Genomic DNA, 13,501 nt, shown 5'->3' on the forward strand with positions numbered 1-13,501 from the left:
GCCCCCGTAAACAGAAGGTTGCTGGTTCGAATCCCGAGCTGCAAAAGTTCCACTGAGGGGCCACTGAGCAAAGCACCGTCCCCACACATTGCTCACTGGACACATGTAATGGTTGCCCACTGCTCACCAGGGTGATAGGTTCAGCAAGTTATGATGGTGGTCTTGTGCAAGAGCAGGCTCATCTTCTCAAATGAAACCCAATCTGTGTTGAGCACCACTGTTCCATCTAATTATAAAAGTGTATCATACACACTATGTATGTATGTATCATACACACTATGTATGTAAAACAGGTATAAATAAAAAAGTGAATAAATAAGGTGCAAATGCTTTAGCAGAATATGTGAAAAAATAACTGATAAAACTTTGTAGGGAGGACTCTCCTGTAGACTGCAGGCTTATAAAACCAATTAGTATGTCCTAATTAAATTCCACATATAACTATTTTTATCTCCCATAATTTAGTCTACAAGGCAGCTAGTGACATGTCACTACATCCTTCAGTCTAATCCCCTTGTACCTCTTTATGGTCATTTCCGTCATCTGTCCACTCTCTGAACTGTCACACATTTGGTGTGACATCTTAGTGTAGCATGCTGCTCCCAGGTTAGGAGGATCTGTTTATTCCATGAAGTTACTAAGAAGTAAAAGAACTGCTATGGTGCTGAGGACTTTAAATAACTCCTCCCTTTTTTACAGCAATGAAGACCGATAAATCAGTTTCTTGACTGACGTAACCCTTGTGTGTTGTCAGTAAATAAATAAATAACCCGCTGTGAGTTGCCCTCCCTCCTGGTAACTGTGAAGGTATAATGGAGTCATCAATCCTCTGGGACCAGCGGTCTCTGATGTCTGATATTTTCAGCCATCACAGGAGGATGGAGAACACACACCAGAGAGAAAAGAGAAAGGCGAACAGACATGGCAAAAGGTCCCGCCACCTCTGTCTGCTGACAGCGACTGGTGCGATTAGTCTCAGTCATGCTGACACATCAACGGAATCCACATTCACCCAGAGAGAACAGGAAAAGGGCAGAGAGGGAGTGAAGAGAAAAACTGGAAGAATACGAGAGAAGAATCTGAGATATGAAGGCGTAAAGGTGAGGAGGTGGCATCTCAGAAAAATTGGATGAAGAACAGAATGGCACAGTATGCCAGTTTGGTAATAAGGTCATGTGAGGAAGAGCTAATGCCCCCAACCCCACAGTCTATATAGATCTGTGTCTATAGCTGAAAATTCAATAAAGCTCAATTTTATTAACATTATTTAGTGTTTAGGGCAGCCATGGCTGCAGTGTGTGGGAACGGTACCTTGATCAAGTCAAAGGTTACATTATAATAATTTTTTTATTTTTTAAACCATAATCTTGTCCCATATACAGTATTCAACTGGGTGTGGGTGTTGCTACTGGCCATTTTGCTACCCCTCCGGCATTGTCTGCACAGTTATGTCTACCTCAAACACCTCACCTCAGAGAGAAATACAGAAATTAAACTTCAAAACAAACATGGTCAAATCTGAGCCAGCAAGCTACTTCTAAGTTGTGTTTGTTAAATTTCCCAAGTTGCTTGTGAAATTTTGCTAGTCTCATTTAAATGAGATATCTGCTAGAATTGGCAATATTATTACTTGCAGTATTCTCTGAGATGTCTGCCAACAATTCATGCATACCATTTTGTAAAAGTGTCAGAACTGCCAATCTTTGAACACATTTACTCAAAAATTATGTGATCCATCTACTGACCATACAACAATGAAATGGCAGGACAGCAACAAATGTAGTCCAAATGGGCTGCAAAACATGTGTGGAGAGGCTAACATCACACCCTAGCAACAGTTAAGGCTTCAATAAAAATGCCTGTGACTATATGTGTAGTTGAATGCATCTGAGCACTCATTTATGTATTCAGTTGAGACCAAAATTACTAGCCCCTATAGGAATTATGGAACATTTCCCTAAACTTTCTAATGTTTCCAGCATTGATGAAAATGTATGTAATCAATTACCAGTGTTATGTAATAGCTTTTGGTATATCTTGTTATATAAAATAGGCTTGCTTTATATAAAATATTGTAAAAAAGGGGTGGTCAGAAATATTAGCCCCATGTGAATTTTTGCTTTTGAAACACACCTTCAGTAATCAACCAATCAGCTTTGAAACCAGACATGTGCTGTCAATAAACTCACCATGCCAAAGACAAAGGAAATCAGTCTGAAGCTCAGAAGATAAGGTGGGAGGCTTACACATCCTGTATGAAACAAACCTGGCCATGGCCATGAGTGTCAGATTTTCAGATGTCAGGAAGGAGCCTCAGACATCTGCCAAGATGATTGTTGCTGACATGGCCTCTTCTGGAGTCAATGATTCAAGCAACACACTTGTGAGGGCTCTTCAACATAGTGGGCTTGAGGGCCATCATCCCAGAAGAAGCCCTTTATTCAAAGAGCGGCACATCAGAGCCCAACTAAGGTTTACCTGTGAACATTTGAAAGGTATGCTTTGGTATGATGAGACTAAACTGGTCTTCTGACAAGACAAAGACCCAAAGCATACATTAAAATTAATCCAGCAATTCCTCAAGGATAGCAAAACCAAGATTCTGGAGTGTCCTGCAGACCTCAATCTTGCTCAAAGTGAATGTCTATGCTCAAAAACCATGTAATTTGGACCAACTAGAACAATTTGCAATGGAAGTATAGGCCAAAATCCCACAGGAGACCTGTGCCAACCTAGTAAAGAAATTGGAAAGGGTACACTATTAACTAATTTTTGATGTCTCATTTTTGCCCTTTCTTGTGTTAACTCTGTATTTCAATAAAATATCCTAATTAATCTTAGTGGAAATTGTAATTTATAATGTATTTGTTTCCAGAATAACAAACACTTTTCATGGAGAAATCAAGAGAGTTGACTAATTTTATTATGAGGGGCTAATCATTTTTGGCCTCAACTGTACATGATAAACATAAATATTCCTTACCAATTTTGCACATTCTAATAATATTAAAGGCAAATGTTTATGTTAAAAATGATTTATTTGGTGGCTGATCTAAATCTTCAGAAAGCAAGAAGACAAACATGCAGTTTGATGAAGCTGGTTTTCTTATTTAAATAAAAAAGTGATAATAAATAACATAACACAAATTTGCTGACATTGTTTCTATTCTGTAAGTGCAAAAAGAGCATACAAAGAAATCCATTTCACCTGGGGGAAAAAGGAACAAAATATGAGGAGTGATGCAAGTCATCTTATATAGACAGAATTCCTAGGCACAGCTGTGGTGTGGAGGGTGTCGAATTTGGTGGCAGGAGAATCTTGTCTCTGCTTTTGCAGATGATGTGGTCCTGGGGCAGTGGTGGCCTAGCGGTTAAGGAAGCGGCCCCGTAATCAGAAGGTTGCCGGTTCGAATCCTGATCTGCCAAGGTACCACTGAGGTGCCTCTGAGCAAAGCACTGTCCCCACACACTGCTCCCCGGGCGCCGGTCATGGCTGCCCACTGCTCACTCAGGGTGATGGGTTAAATGCAGAGGACAAATTTCACTGTGTGCACCGTGTGCTGTGCTGCTGTGTATCACATGTGACAATCACTTCACTTCACTTCCTAGCTTCGTCAGGCTCTGACCTTCAGCTCGTGCTGGGTAGGTTCACAGCCGAGTGTGAAGCGGCTGGGATGAGAATCATCACCTCCAAATCTTAGACATAGTTCTTGACCAGAAAAGGGTGGCTTGCCATATAAGGGTCGGGAGAGAGGTCCTGCCTCAAGTGAAGAAGTTTAAGTATCTCGGGGTCTTGTTCACGAGTGAGGGGAAAAAGGGAGCAGGATTCCCAATCCTTACCTATGGTCATGAGCTTTGGGTGGCCGGGCACACTCTTAGAGATAGGGTGAGGAGCTCAGACATTCGGGAGGGACTCAGAGTAGAACCGTTGTTCCTCCACAGAGGAGCCAGTTGAGGTGGTTCGGGCATCTGGTCAGGATGCCTCCTGGACGCCTCCCTGGGGACACCCTGGAGAAATTATATCTCCAGTCTGGTCTGGGAATGCCTTGGGGTCCTGCTGGATGAGCTGGTGGAGGTGGCTGGGGAGAGGGCTGTCTGGGATTCCCTACTTGGGATGCTGCCCCCGCGACCAGGACCCGGATAAGCGGAGAAAGATGATGACGACAATGATGATGTACATGCTTCTAAAATTCTAATAACTTGAACATACTAGCAGAAAACCATATTTCTCGTGAAGACCAGAGATTTTTCACACTCATTCATTGGTACCAGTCTTCCACAATTTGACTGAATATAATGGAGTGTGCACTTGTCTTTGGCATCCTTGTGAGATCTTTTTCTGCATGTCCTACTTGTTTCACATCTCACAGTAGACCCTCCAATTGTGAAATTTTATGAAAGCATATTTTTGTTTTTTTTCCCCTTCCTTCTTTTCAGTTTCAGTAAAGTCCAGAATTTTGCCCAAAGGTTTATAATTTTTTTTTCATTAAAATCCTGCGTAATAATGAAGTGTAGTGGATGGTGGGAGGGGCGCCAACTCTGCCAGTTTGATCGGATTTTTGTTTCATATTGCTGTACATATGCACCTTAATATTTTAATTTTTAATGGGTTTCATTTGTTCACATGCTGGCTGTGGAAATCAATTTTTAAGCATCAGCTACAGTATTTTTCTGTTTGCATGTATAGTATTTTTACAGTGTAAATGTGTCTTTTCATCCTTTTTAATACTCAGCTCAAATATGTAAAAAACATACAATTAAAATATTGTCATTTAGATGCATTGTAAATGCCACCATCACCATTTGTTATTTATAGCTGAATCCGTCCCTGATTTTGCTCCAAACCATAACAGTTTCATCCCCTTCCTTCACATATTGTTTGAGGTTTTTGTCTTGAAAGGGTGGATGTGTACTGTATAGGTGGGCAATCAGCAACTTCTGATTTGGCTGTCTTGAAGGCATATTTCAAATGGTTTCATTCTTATCTTCCTCATGACCTCTGACCGCACATTGTACTTTCTACCCTTCACTTTAATGATCTCAATTTGAGTGAAGGGCACAGAGGCGATGGATCTGGCTATGCAATTGCATGGATTCTAGCCTAATGGTGCCAAGGGCCTGCAGTAGCATCTGAAAGCAGTAATTATTCAGCTTTTTAAAGTTCAGCGGCGCAAGGTCACACTGTTTATCCTCACAAGACTCCACATTTACCTTAATTTGTCTAATAATAGCAGTGCTATGACCCAGGCTTTCCAATTACCAGGAAAAACATCTTAAGTGACCTAATTAGCCTAAGTGGTTGTTTGGCAACTTATATTTTTGAGCCTTAAGAGATACTGAGCTCTAGCCTATATCAGTCCTCATAGCACAAAGTGGCCTTTTATTAATACATGTAAGTATACCACTGTAAACACTGCAGTTGTATTTTTTTTTTTTTGTATAATTACCTCTGTGGAGGATACTTAGCATGTTGAATATGTTCTGTCTTGTTGCAAACATTTGACTAGAGTGATGATGAGGTTTCACTAGAGGATGAAGTTTCAGCCTGATTGATGTTTGTCTGGAGGATTTGGGTCCTTGTTGACCATCACTGCCCCATTCTTTCTGGTTTGCGAGAAAGCAATTTTCTGAGCTGGTCTCATGATTAACTAACCACAAATACATTTTATTCACTGGTAATTAATAACAACTTCTTAGGATGAGTCATTAATAACAACTTCTTGTTATTTTAAGAATACAGCGCAGCACAGTTAAATGTGTATAGGGCTGTGTAGCTGCAGGTCAGTCAAAGGGTCCTCTACCAAAAGCTCCTACAATGAGTGCCTGAGCATCAGAATTAGACCGTGGATTAATGGAGGAAGTTTTAATGGTCTGATGAATGACAGGATGACAGGCGCCCGGGGAGCAGACAAACCAATGAAACTTATTTTGTGAGAGGGAAAGTACAGCTAGACAGAGGACGGCAGTGCCAAAGAATTAAATGGTTGAGATGAGACTGTACTGTGTAGAAGTGGTTAAGACTAAAGCTAAGACATTAGCTTGTGAGGGATATAAAGTTGATCAGACACAACAAAGTTATGGGAAAGGGCACCTGGGTGTATTAAGAGAGTGGAACAGAAGTGAGGTAGGTCTGCCATAGGAGTGAGAGATGCATTTAAGGTAGAATTGGGTCTACACCAAGGATCTGTTTTGAGCTTTTTTTATATGGTGGTGGACAGCTGATATCAGACAAGAGTCCCCATTGGACTATGACATTTGCAGATGACGTAGTGAGATGGGTTCAAGCTGAAGAGGTGGAGAGATTCTCTAGAGAAAGGAGAGGAATGAAGGACAGTAGGGCTAAGGCAGAATCCATGTATGTGGATGAAAGGGAGGACAGTGAGATTCAATGGAATAGAGCAGAAAGTAGAGTTGTTTAGATAGTCAACACTCCAGAAAATAGGAAGTGTGAAAGAGAGGTGAAGAAGTGAGTGCAGGCAGAGTGGAACAGGTGACCTGACCTGTGATATGCAGAGCTGTACAAACTACAGAAGCAAAAAGAACCATAATTATGGGAAAGATAATGATCAGAGAGCAGCAGCAGATGCAATGTTTTTTTCCAAAGGTGATTATGAACTTTGAAAATGCATTTGACAGGGTGCCTAGACACGATTTATGGTATCAGGAAGTCAGGAGTAGCAGATGTGAAAGTACACGACATGTATGGGGTTAGTGTGACAGCGGTGACAGACATGTTCAAAGTAGAGGTAAGTCTACACCAAGGATCTCTTAACCCCTTCTTGTTTCACATTGTGATGCAGACATTGTGAACTATTGCAAGAGTGGAGTACAGTTTCAAGAAACATGGTGATATGTTCAAGAGAAGTGTAGAAAGAAGGTAATGCTAAGGATTGAGCTGCCAGACAAGAAGAAAATAGAAAGGCCTAGTAGTGAGGACATTCAGCTTGTAAAAACCTCTCTCTCTCTACACACAAAGGCACTGTATTCAAATCACTCCAACTTGATGTCACTGGCCGAGTTCGGGGACGCATTCGCAGGCATGCTTGGAGCGGGTGGAGTAGTCGTCGTACTGGGAGAGGAGGACCGGAGGTGCTTGGCCGGTGATAGTGCAGCCGGAGGTGAGCTGGAACGGAAGTGTGGCCGTGGAAGCGCCGCTGTGTTGCGGGGAGGGAACTTTGGCTCCATGGGGGGTAACGGGCAAGAAGGCGAAGGAATGAGGCTGGACGTCTGGGATGGCACGAAGGTGGGGAAACATGCGAGATCGTCTTTGCAAAGGGGGCAGGCAAACTCGAGGTCAATGGTGGGCGAAGGTCGTGGTCACAAGGGGTAATCCGTTTAGAGGGGCAGGCAAAGTTCTAGGTCGGGGACAGGCAAAGGTCGTGGTCATGGATCTCTAATCAGTCGAGCGTGGGGAAATAGGCCCCTTCTTACAAGCTGATCTTCTTCATCTTAGGTCTGGTCTGCTGTGGCAAGCCCCTAACAGCAGCCAAAATTACACAAAAGTAAAAGGACTTCTGGTTGTAGTATTTTTGTTCTGTTCCACATTTTGATTGGTTTCTGAGCCTTTAATTTAGTACACTTCCCAGCACCCCCCATAATTCAAACTATGGATGAGTTTGATAATAGAGAGGAAAGGACATAAGGACTCTGTTATGCAAAATTACTCCTCTTCCAAACTGGTTGAGATTCATTGATTCTGCCAAGAGGAATGGCAGATAATTAATTTAAAAAGTGCATCAGGCATACAGGGTTATTCCTAAAAGTCTTAAATGCTCTCTGGCTATTTTTTACATTATACACAATTAAGATGTGAAGATATTTAAAGAATATTTTCAGAATTCTCAACGGTGGAAAGAGGTTGACCTAGTTATTGTCACATTACCAGCAATTATGTTGCATCTTGTGACATTTTTGTCACGTTGTAAAGAATAAAAAAAAAAAAATACTATTGAATTTGTATGCATCAGACTTGATGCATCATCTTGATATTTCATTACGTCGAGCCTCTAGTTGTGAAAACACACACTGACCAGAATTTGTGCTGACAAAAACAAAGACAGCAAGCTGAAGGTTCTTAAAAGGCAGTATAGTGGGAATTCTGTCATGTCGGCTGGCAAGCTTGTCTCCAGTAACAGGACAGTCTGGTTGGCTTTTGCTGACTTTGCATTGGATTGACCCTTCCTGCACAAGCCAGGATTTCTGACCTTTTCAGATGAACTGATCCCAGCTACTGAGCCAGGCTGACAGGTCTTGTCAGAATCAGTGCGTTGCTAACACACTGCTGCCTAATGAGCTCCACACTGACACACACACAAACACACAGAGACAAGCTAAGTGGTGGAGAAATATTTTTTTTCCTGTAGCTGTATTCTGGAGAGACACTTTTCTCTATTTCGCTTCTACTCTTCTTTTTTTTCCCTGACTGCACCGTCCTGTGACACTGTGTCTGTGTTGAATCTGAGAAAACCTGTCTGACAGAGAGATTAAAAGAAAATAGGATGTGAGAGAGACTGTACTGTGGGGAGCAGTGATTCTGAGGATACACACACACACACACATTTCCAAAGTAACACAGCTGACAGTTATTCTTCCTCCCTTCCTCTGGCTGCAGGGCCGGTGGCAGTCATCAGTGGAGAGGAAGACTCTGCCAGTCCCCTGCACCATGTGAACCACGGCATCATTTCACCCTGCACTCTGGACACAGGGACGGACGCAGTGGTGATCGGCATGACCCGCATTCCCGTCATTGAAAATCCGCAGTACTTCCGCCATGGACATAACTGCAACAAGCCCACCACATGTGAGTAGGTCTGCCCTGATGGGAATCACCTTCAGAAAATATACAGCCATGCATGTATATGCATGTGTGCTTATGTCAGGGTTAGGGTATAGACTTGTACAAAAATGTCCAATGTAAATGGTATAACTATACTCTGCTATATACAATTATCTCCAAGCACAAAGCAGGTGTGCTTCTCAGACATGAATCATATTTCATGCCATTTTAGGCCTGTTGCTCTGTTTGCTGTCCATTATGCTGCCAGTGGCAGGTCTGAAAGGCTTACAGCTGCCATGTTCCCACTGTGTTGCTGTCCACAGGGGGTCCTTGCCTGATGGAATCCCTCCAAAAATAACCCAGTCAATGGCTGCCTCTGTGGTGTATTCCCATTTTCAGGCCCCTGTGAAGTTGCTATCTAGTTGTACACTATAGCGACACTTGCTCTGATTTGTGGCCACTCTGCCCTTGTACGAATGTTAGAGCAGTAATCATCTTGAACTTCTTCTGCGACATCCGTAACAGGACATTGAAGTTCATCTTATAGTGGATGTGGATGATTCTGCATCGATGCAGAACATAATCTATTATATCATAATGACGTTACTTTGTGATTTTTAGCTCATGGCATAAAGAATTCTTGTTAAAAAGTAGTGCCAATAGTGACTGTGGTTGCCTGATCTGAGTACACTCATTTCTGCCTAATTAATAGAATCAAAGCGAGCTAGTGTTCAGTCTGCTCCTTCGAAACACATCCGAAACAAAAGGGGAATAAAGCTGATCTTATCAGTCTCTGAGTGTTCAGGGATCTACAACACGATCCCCACTTGCTGGTTTTTTGAGAGAAAGCACAAACCTTGCGGTGAGCGCAGCACATATAGAAATATTACTGCCATGAGATTAATGAATGAATAGAGCTTTTGAAGAACCAAAATTATAACAATATAGTATCACTGTGTTATGATAGCTAAACAAAAAAGAAGCATGAGCTGTAATGTAATTTTCCTCTAATGACAATAGTTTTCCACACGTTTAAAACCTTGAAAGTGGAGTCCAGTAAATGTGCATTTAAATATAAGAGGGAGAAGAAAATTGTGAACAAACAACTCATATGTGGGTTATTATTTTTTGTTTTGTGGACACTTTTATTTAATCAGAAATAATACTTCATCATTGCTCATCTCCATCATGAGTTGCTTTTATTTTCCACACAGTATTAATAAATAGAGATTTGTCCAATTCGCTTTTCAAATCAGCAACATTTCATGCTCTTCACCTAAACAAATTCTAGTTAATTTTAATATCTAAAAATATTTACCATCGATCCATAAAGCTATCATTCGAAATATAATATGCAAATACATTGCATGCCCCACACTAGGTTAAATGTCTGTATTTATGAGTGAGTGTCACGGCATTCCGCCTAACCACAAGAGGATGCACGGCTGTCACAAGGCTCAATGCTACCCGGAAGAGGTCAGGGTCAACCACCATTAGAAACCCCCCGGCCCCCGGCATTTTTGCCTGCTCATTGATTGGTTCCCAATAGTGCTGCTAGCCTTCATAACCACATACTTATCCCTTGATTGTTTTCTTGATCCTCATTGCGGGCCGCCTGACCCACGATTCTTCTTCCTGGATTACCCACACCTGCCTTCTCTCACCCAAATGTTGCCAGTCCTTCTCACCATCCCCAATCACGAACATCCTGCCCTCTCATACACCAGCCATATTCCAGTATGCCTACTCCACGCTGCGTCTCACCATGGAGCCCACTTCTCCCTGGCTCAGCATACACTTCATGGAAACAGGGGATTTTAGTAGCATCAGCATGGCATACAGGGCAACCTACAGTGACTGACAAATACATAGAGACACACAATAACCCAGCAACAACAATCGGACTACTTATGTACAGGCACCAACAGGTGAACACAAGTTAGGATTATGCAACACAACAAAACTCTGGACCAATACATGGATCTGGAGTCCCCCCCAGTAAAAACCATGACAGGATATTATTGTATAGGGGAACAGGGCAGAACTCAAACCAATCAAACACACACACAAACACACAATGTTCCTAGATGGGCTTCTCAATAGGATTACATGTTGATGGATAATGAGTGAGTGCCAGTACTGTGGAACAGGATTAGGCTGGGGGGGGGGGATCATATTGCGATTATTGAGGTAGGTATTAATATATGATGAATAATAGGAAAATGTACCTACTATATTCCTAAACTATATTTTATCCTTGCAATTCTGGCATTTTTTCTTTTAATCTTTTGAAAGCTGCCACGATTGTTTCTACTTTAATGGTTCAGGTGCAGATTGAGACGAAGAAGAGTGAAGCTGTTAGTGGCTGGGCTGTTCTTGTATTTTCATAGGCCTAGTTGTCTGAGTGAGCAGGAGCCTTGATCCAACGATCTTTGACATGAAAGCAATAAACTTAGTGTAATTTCATTACATATTCATACTACATGGAGGGCATGCTATAGTTACAGTGGGTAATGCATCACTTATTTACTAGAAGAAAACACAAGCTTCAGAGAAACAGCGGGGGGTGTGGCAGTGGAAGGAGCGTTGAAAGGTTTTAAATTGTGGCTACACGCCTGGATAAGATACTAATGAAATTAAAGCAGCGTGCACGTATTTGGTTTTCCTGCAGATGTTAACGACAACAGAATTGTCCATCTTGAATCCCAAGGGAGGCATGTAGCACTATATAAACAACAATCGTCTGTGTCTATTGATTATTAAATATATGAATAAAACACATTTCCTGACTGTTGTCCACTCAGGATTTGAGACACAATTTAAAATGCAGCAGGATCTGCAGAAGTACTGTAGTCCTGCAGAATGCCCCTTCTTACAAGCTGATCTTCTTCATCTTGGGTCTGGTCTGTACATCACACTAATGTTAACTTGTGCTGGTCACATTTTAACCGCCTTCTGTTTGGTGAGCCGTTGCTCAGATTCATTTAAGTAGGCTTCGTTCTGAGCTTGGGGCGCTCTCTCTTGCTTTCCCTCAGGAACTGTCAGTAAAGTCACGCCCATGGCATCCACTTCATTTCAGTTTGTCCATGGCCAAATAGTCGAAGCTTTTTACTTTTCTAAATAATAAAGTTTTTATAAAATGTACCATCTTTATGTGATTTGCCAGCTGTATCTCTCTCTTTTGGCTCTAGTAGAGAACGTAACGGTTGGAGCATAACTTTATTGGCTGGATGCTGTCGAGAAGAATGCTGATTGATTGCTCATGCTTAATTTGACGGATGATTAGACAATTTTTGGGGTTTTTTTTCCGACCCTGAATTTCATTAGTGCGAGCACTCTTGGAGCACTCTTGAAATTGTGGTGCTCTTTTAAATTTATTGGCATCAAAATATAAACACAAATAGTTTACAGAAAAATTGTAGAGGCTGAAATATCTGAAATATTGTTTCAATATCAAAGGCTTATGTTTAGGATTAGAAAAGCTATTTTTACACATTTATAATACAGAATTATGACACTGCGGCCTCTACAGAAGTTTCTTGCATGAAACTTAGCCTTGGGTTCTGATGATCTGATGTTATGGAGCATCATGACTGGGTGTATGTCACCCAGATGTTTTTACATTCCTCCTGATGATATAAGTGATCCTGTTTCGAGAATAAAGACAGATGTGACAGATGCTTTGTACTTTTCAAAAAAAGCCCTTTGAAGAAATTGCCTCTCTCCTTTAAACTAACCTTCTACCAAAAGGCTAAAAGGTTGACACACATCAGTTGTGCTGGATGGCTGCTCTGTCCCAACTCATGATTACAGGACCATTTCCTCCTCCTGAGCCCTCATACATTTGTCTCGGTTGATGCTTTTGACAAGGACAGAAATTGGACAATAGAGCCCTTTTTGCCCTCTGGACTTCATATCAGCATCTACTTCCTCGGCTGGCTGGCTAACATGACCAAGGGCTTTTTAAAAGCTGTGCAACCAGTCCTGCTCATATAAAGCACTCTGCAGAGAAGTGGACAGGCCTGAGTAGTTCTCTTCAGGGCTTTTTTTTTTTCTTTTTTTGAAGTGCACATATTTACTACGATCAGCACCGGCACAGACCCCTAGACCTGTGAGCAATGCAGTTATTTCTCCCTTACACTGGAAGTACAAAGCATGTGGCAATCTCAGATAGTATTCAGTCACTCCTGGGGCCTTCCTTCATGTCTTTATAGAATTATAAATCCTACCATGCCCCTCAGCCACCAGCCGAATTTGATGAAGAATGTTATCCATTCCCTGCCTGCGCTAATTTCCACAGATCTGTCCATCTCTCCATTCCAGCTTCAGCAGCAAATTCAATAAGCAGCCTGAGTACCTCACCAAAGACGCTGTCTTTAACAGATAAATTAATTCATCGGAAGAATTTGATCACTCTAAACAGATTAAACAGGTCAGGTGGGGCCAGTAGTAAAGGAGGAAAATAGCCAGTAGCATTTTCATTTGGTTGTAGGGGTATGAACTGTATAGACTTCAGTATGATCAGTATGGCTCTAAAACCTACTGAATCATTGGCTAAAATGCAAGAATGAATTCAGCATATCGGCAGGAATGACTGTCAAAAGCACATACACAATCTTAGAAAAGATGACATGGACTACCAGTGGAGGCTATGGAGACTATGTTTTTTTGATTATCAGTATCATTACATTTACATTTACATTAAAAGCATTTATAAGACGCCCT

General features: G+C 41.7%; 1 protein-coding gene across 1 annotated transcript in view; it reads left to right on the plus strand.

Annotated features, from left to right (window-relative positions):
- Positions 1-6,248: 6,248 nt before the first annotated feature.
- The window catches only part of LOC114767234 (NT-3 growth factor receptor-like), a 30,581-nt gene continuing 23,328 nt past the window's right edge, over positions 6,249-13,501 (plus strand). The window contains exons 1-3 of the mRNA XM_028958819.1: positions 6,249-6,378; positions 7,098-7,118; positions 8,612-8,800. Coding sequence (XP_028814652.1) covers positions 6,249-6,378; positions 7,098-7,118; positions 8,612-8,800 — 340 coding nt within the window. The remainder of the gene's footprint in view (positions 6,379-7,097; positions 7,119-8,611; positions 8,801-13,501) is intronic.

Source organism: Denticeps clupeoides, chromosome 17 (assembly GCF_900700375.1).
Source record: "Denticeps clupeoides chromosome 17, fDenClu1.1, whole genome shotgun sequence".
Lineage (NCBI taxonomy): Eukaryota > Metazoa > Chordata > Actinopteri > Clupeiformes > Denticipitidae > Denticeps > Denticeps clupeoides.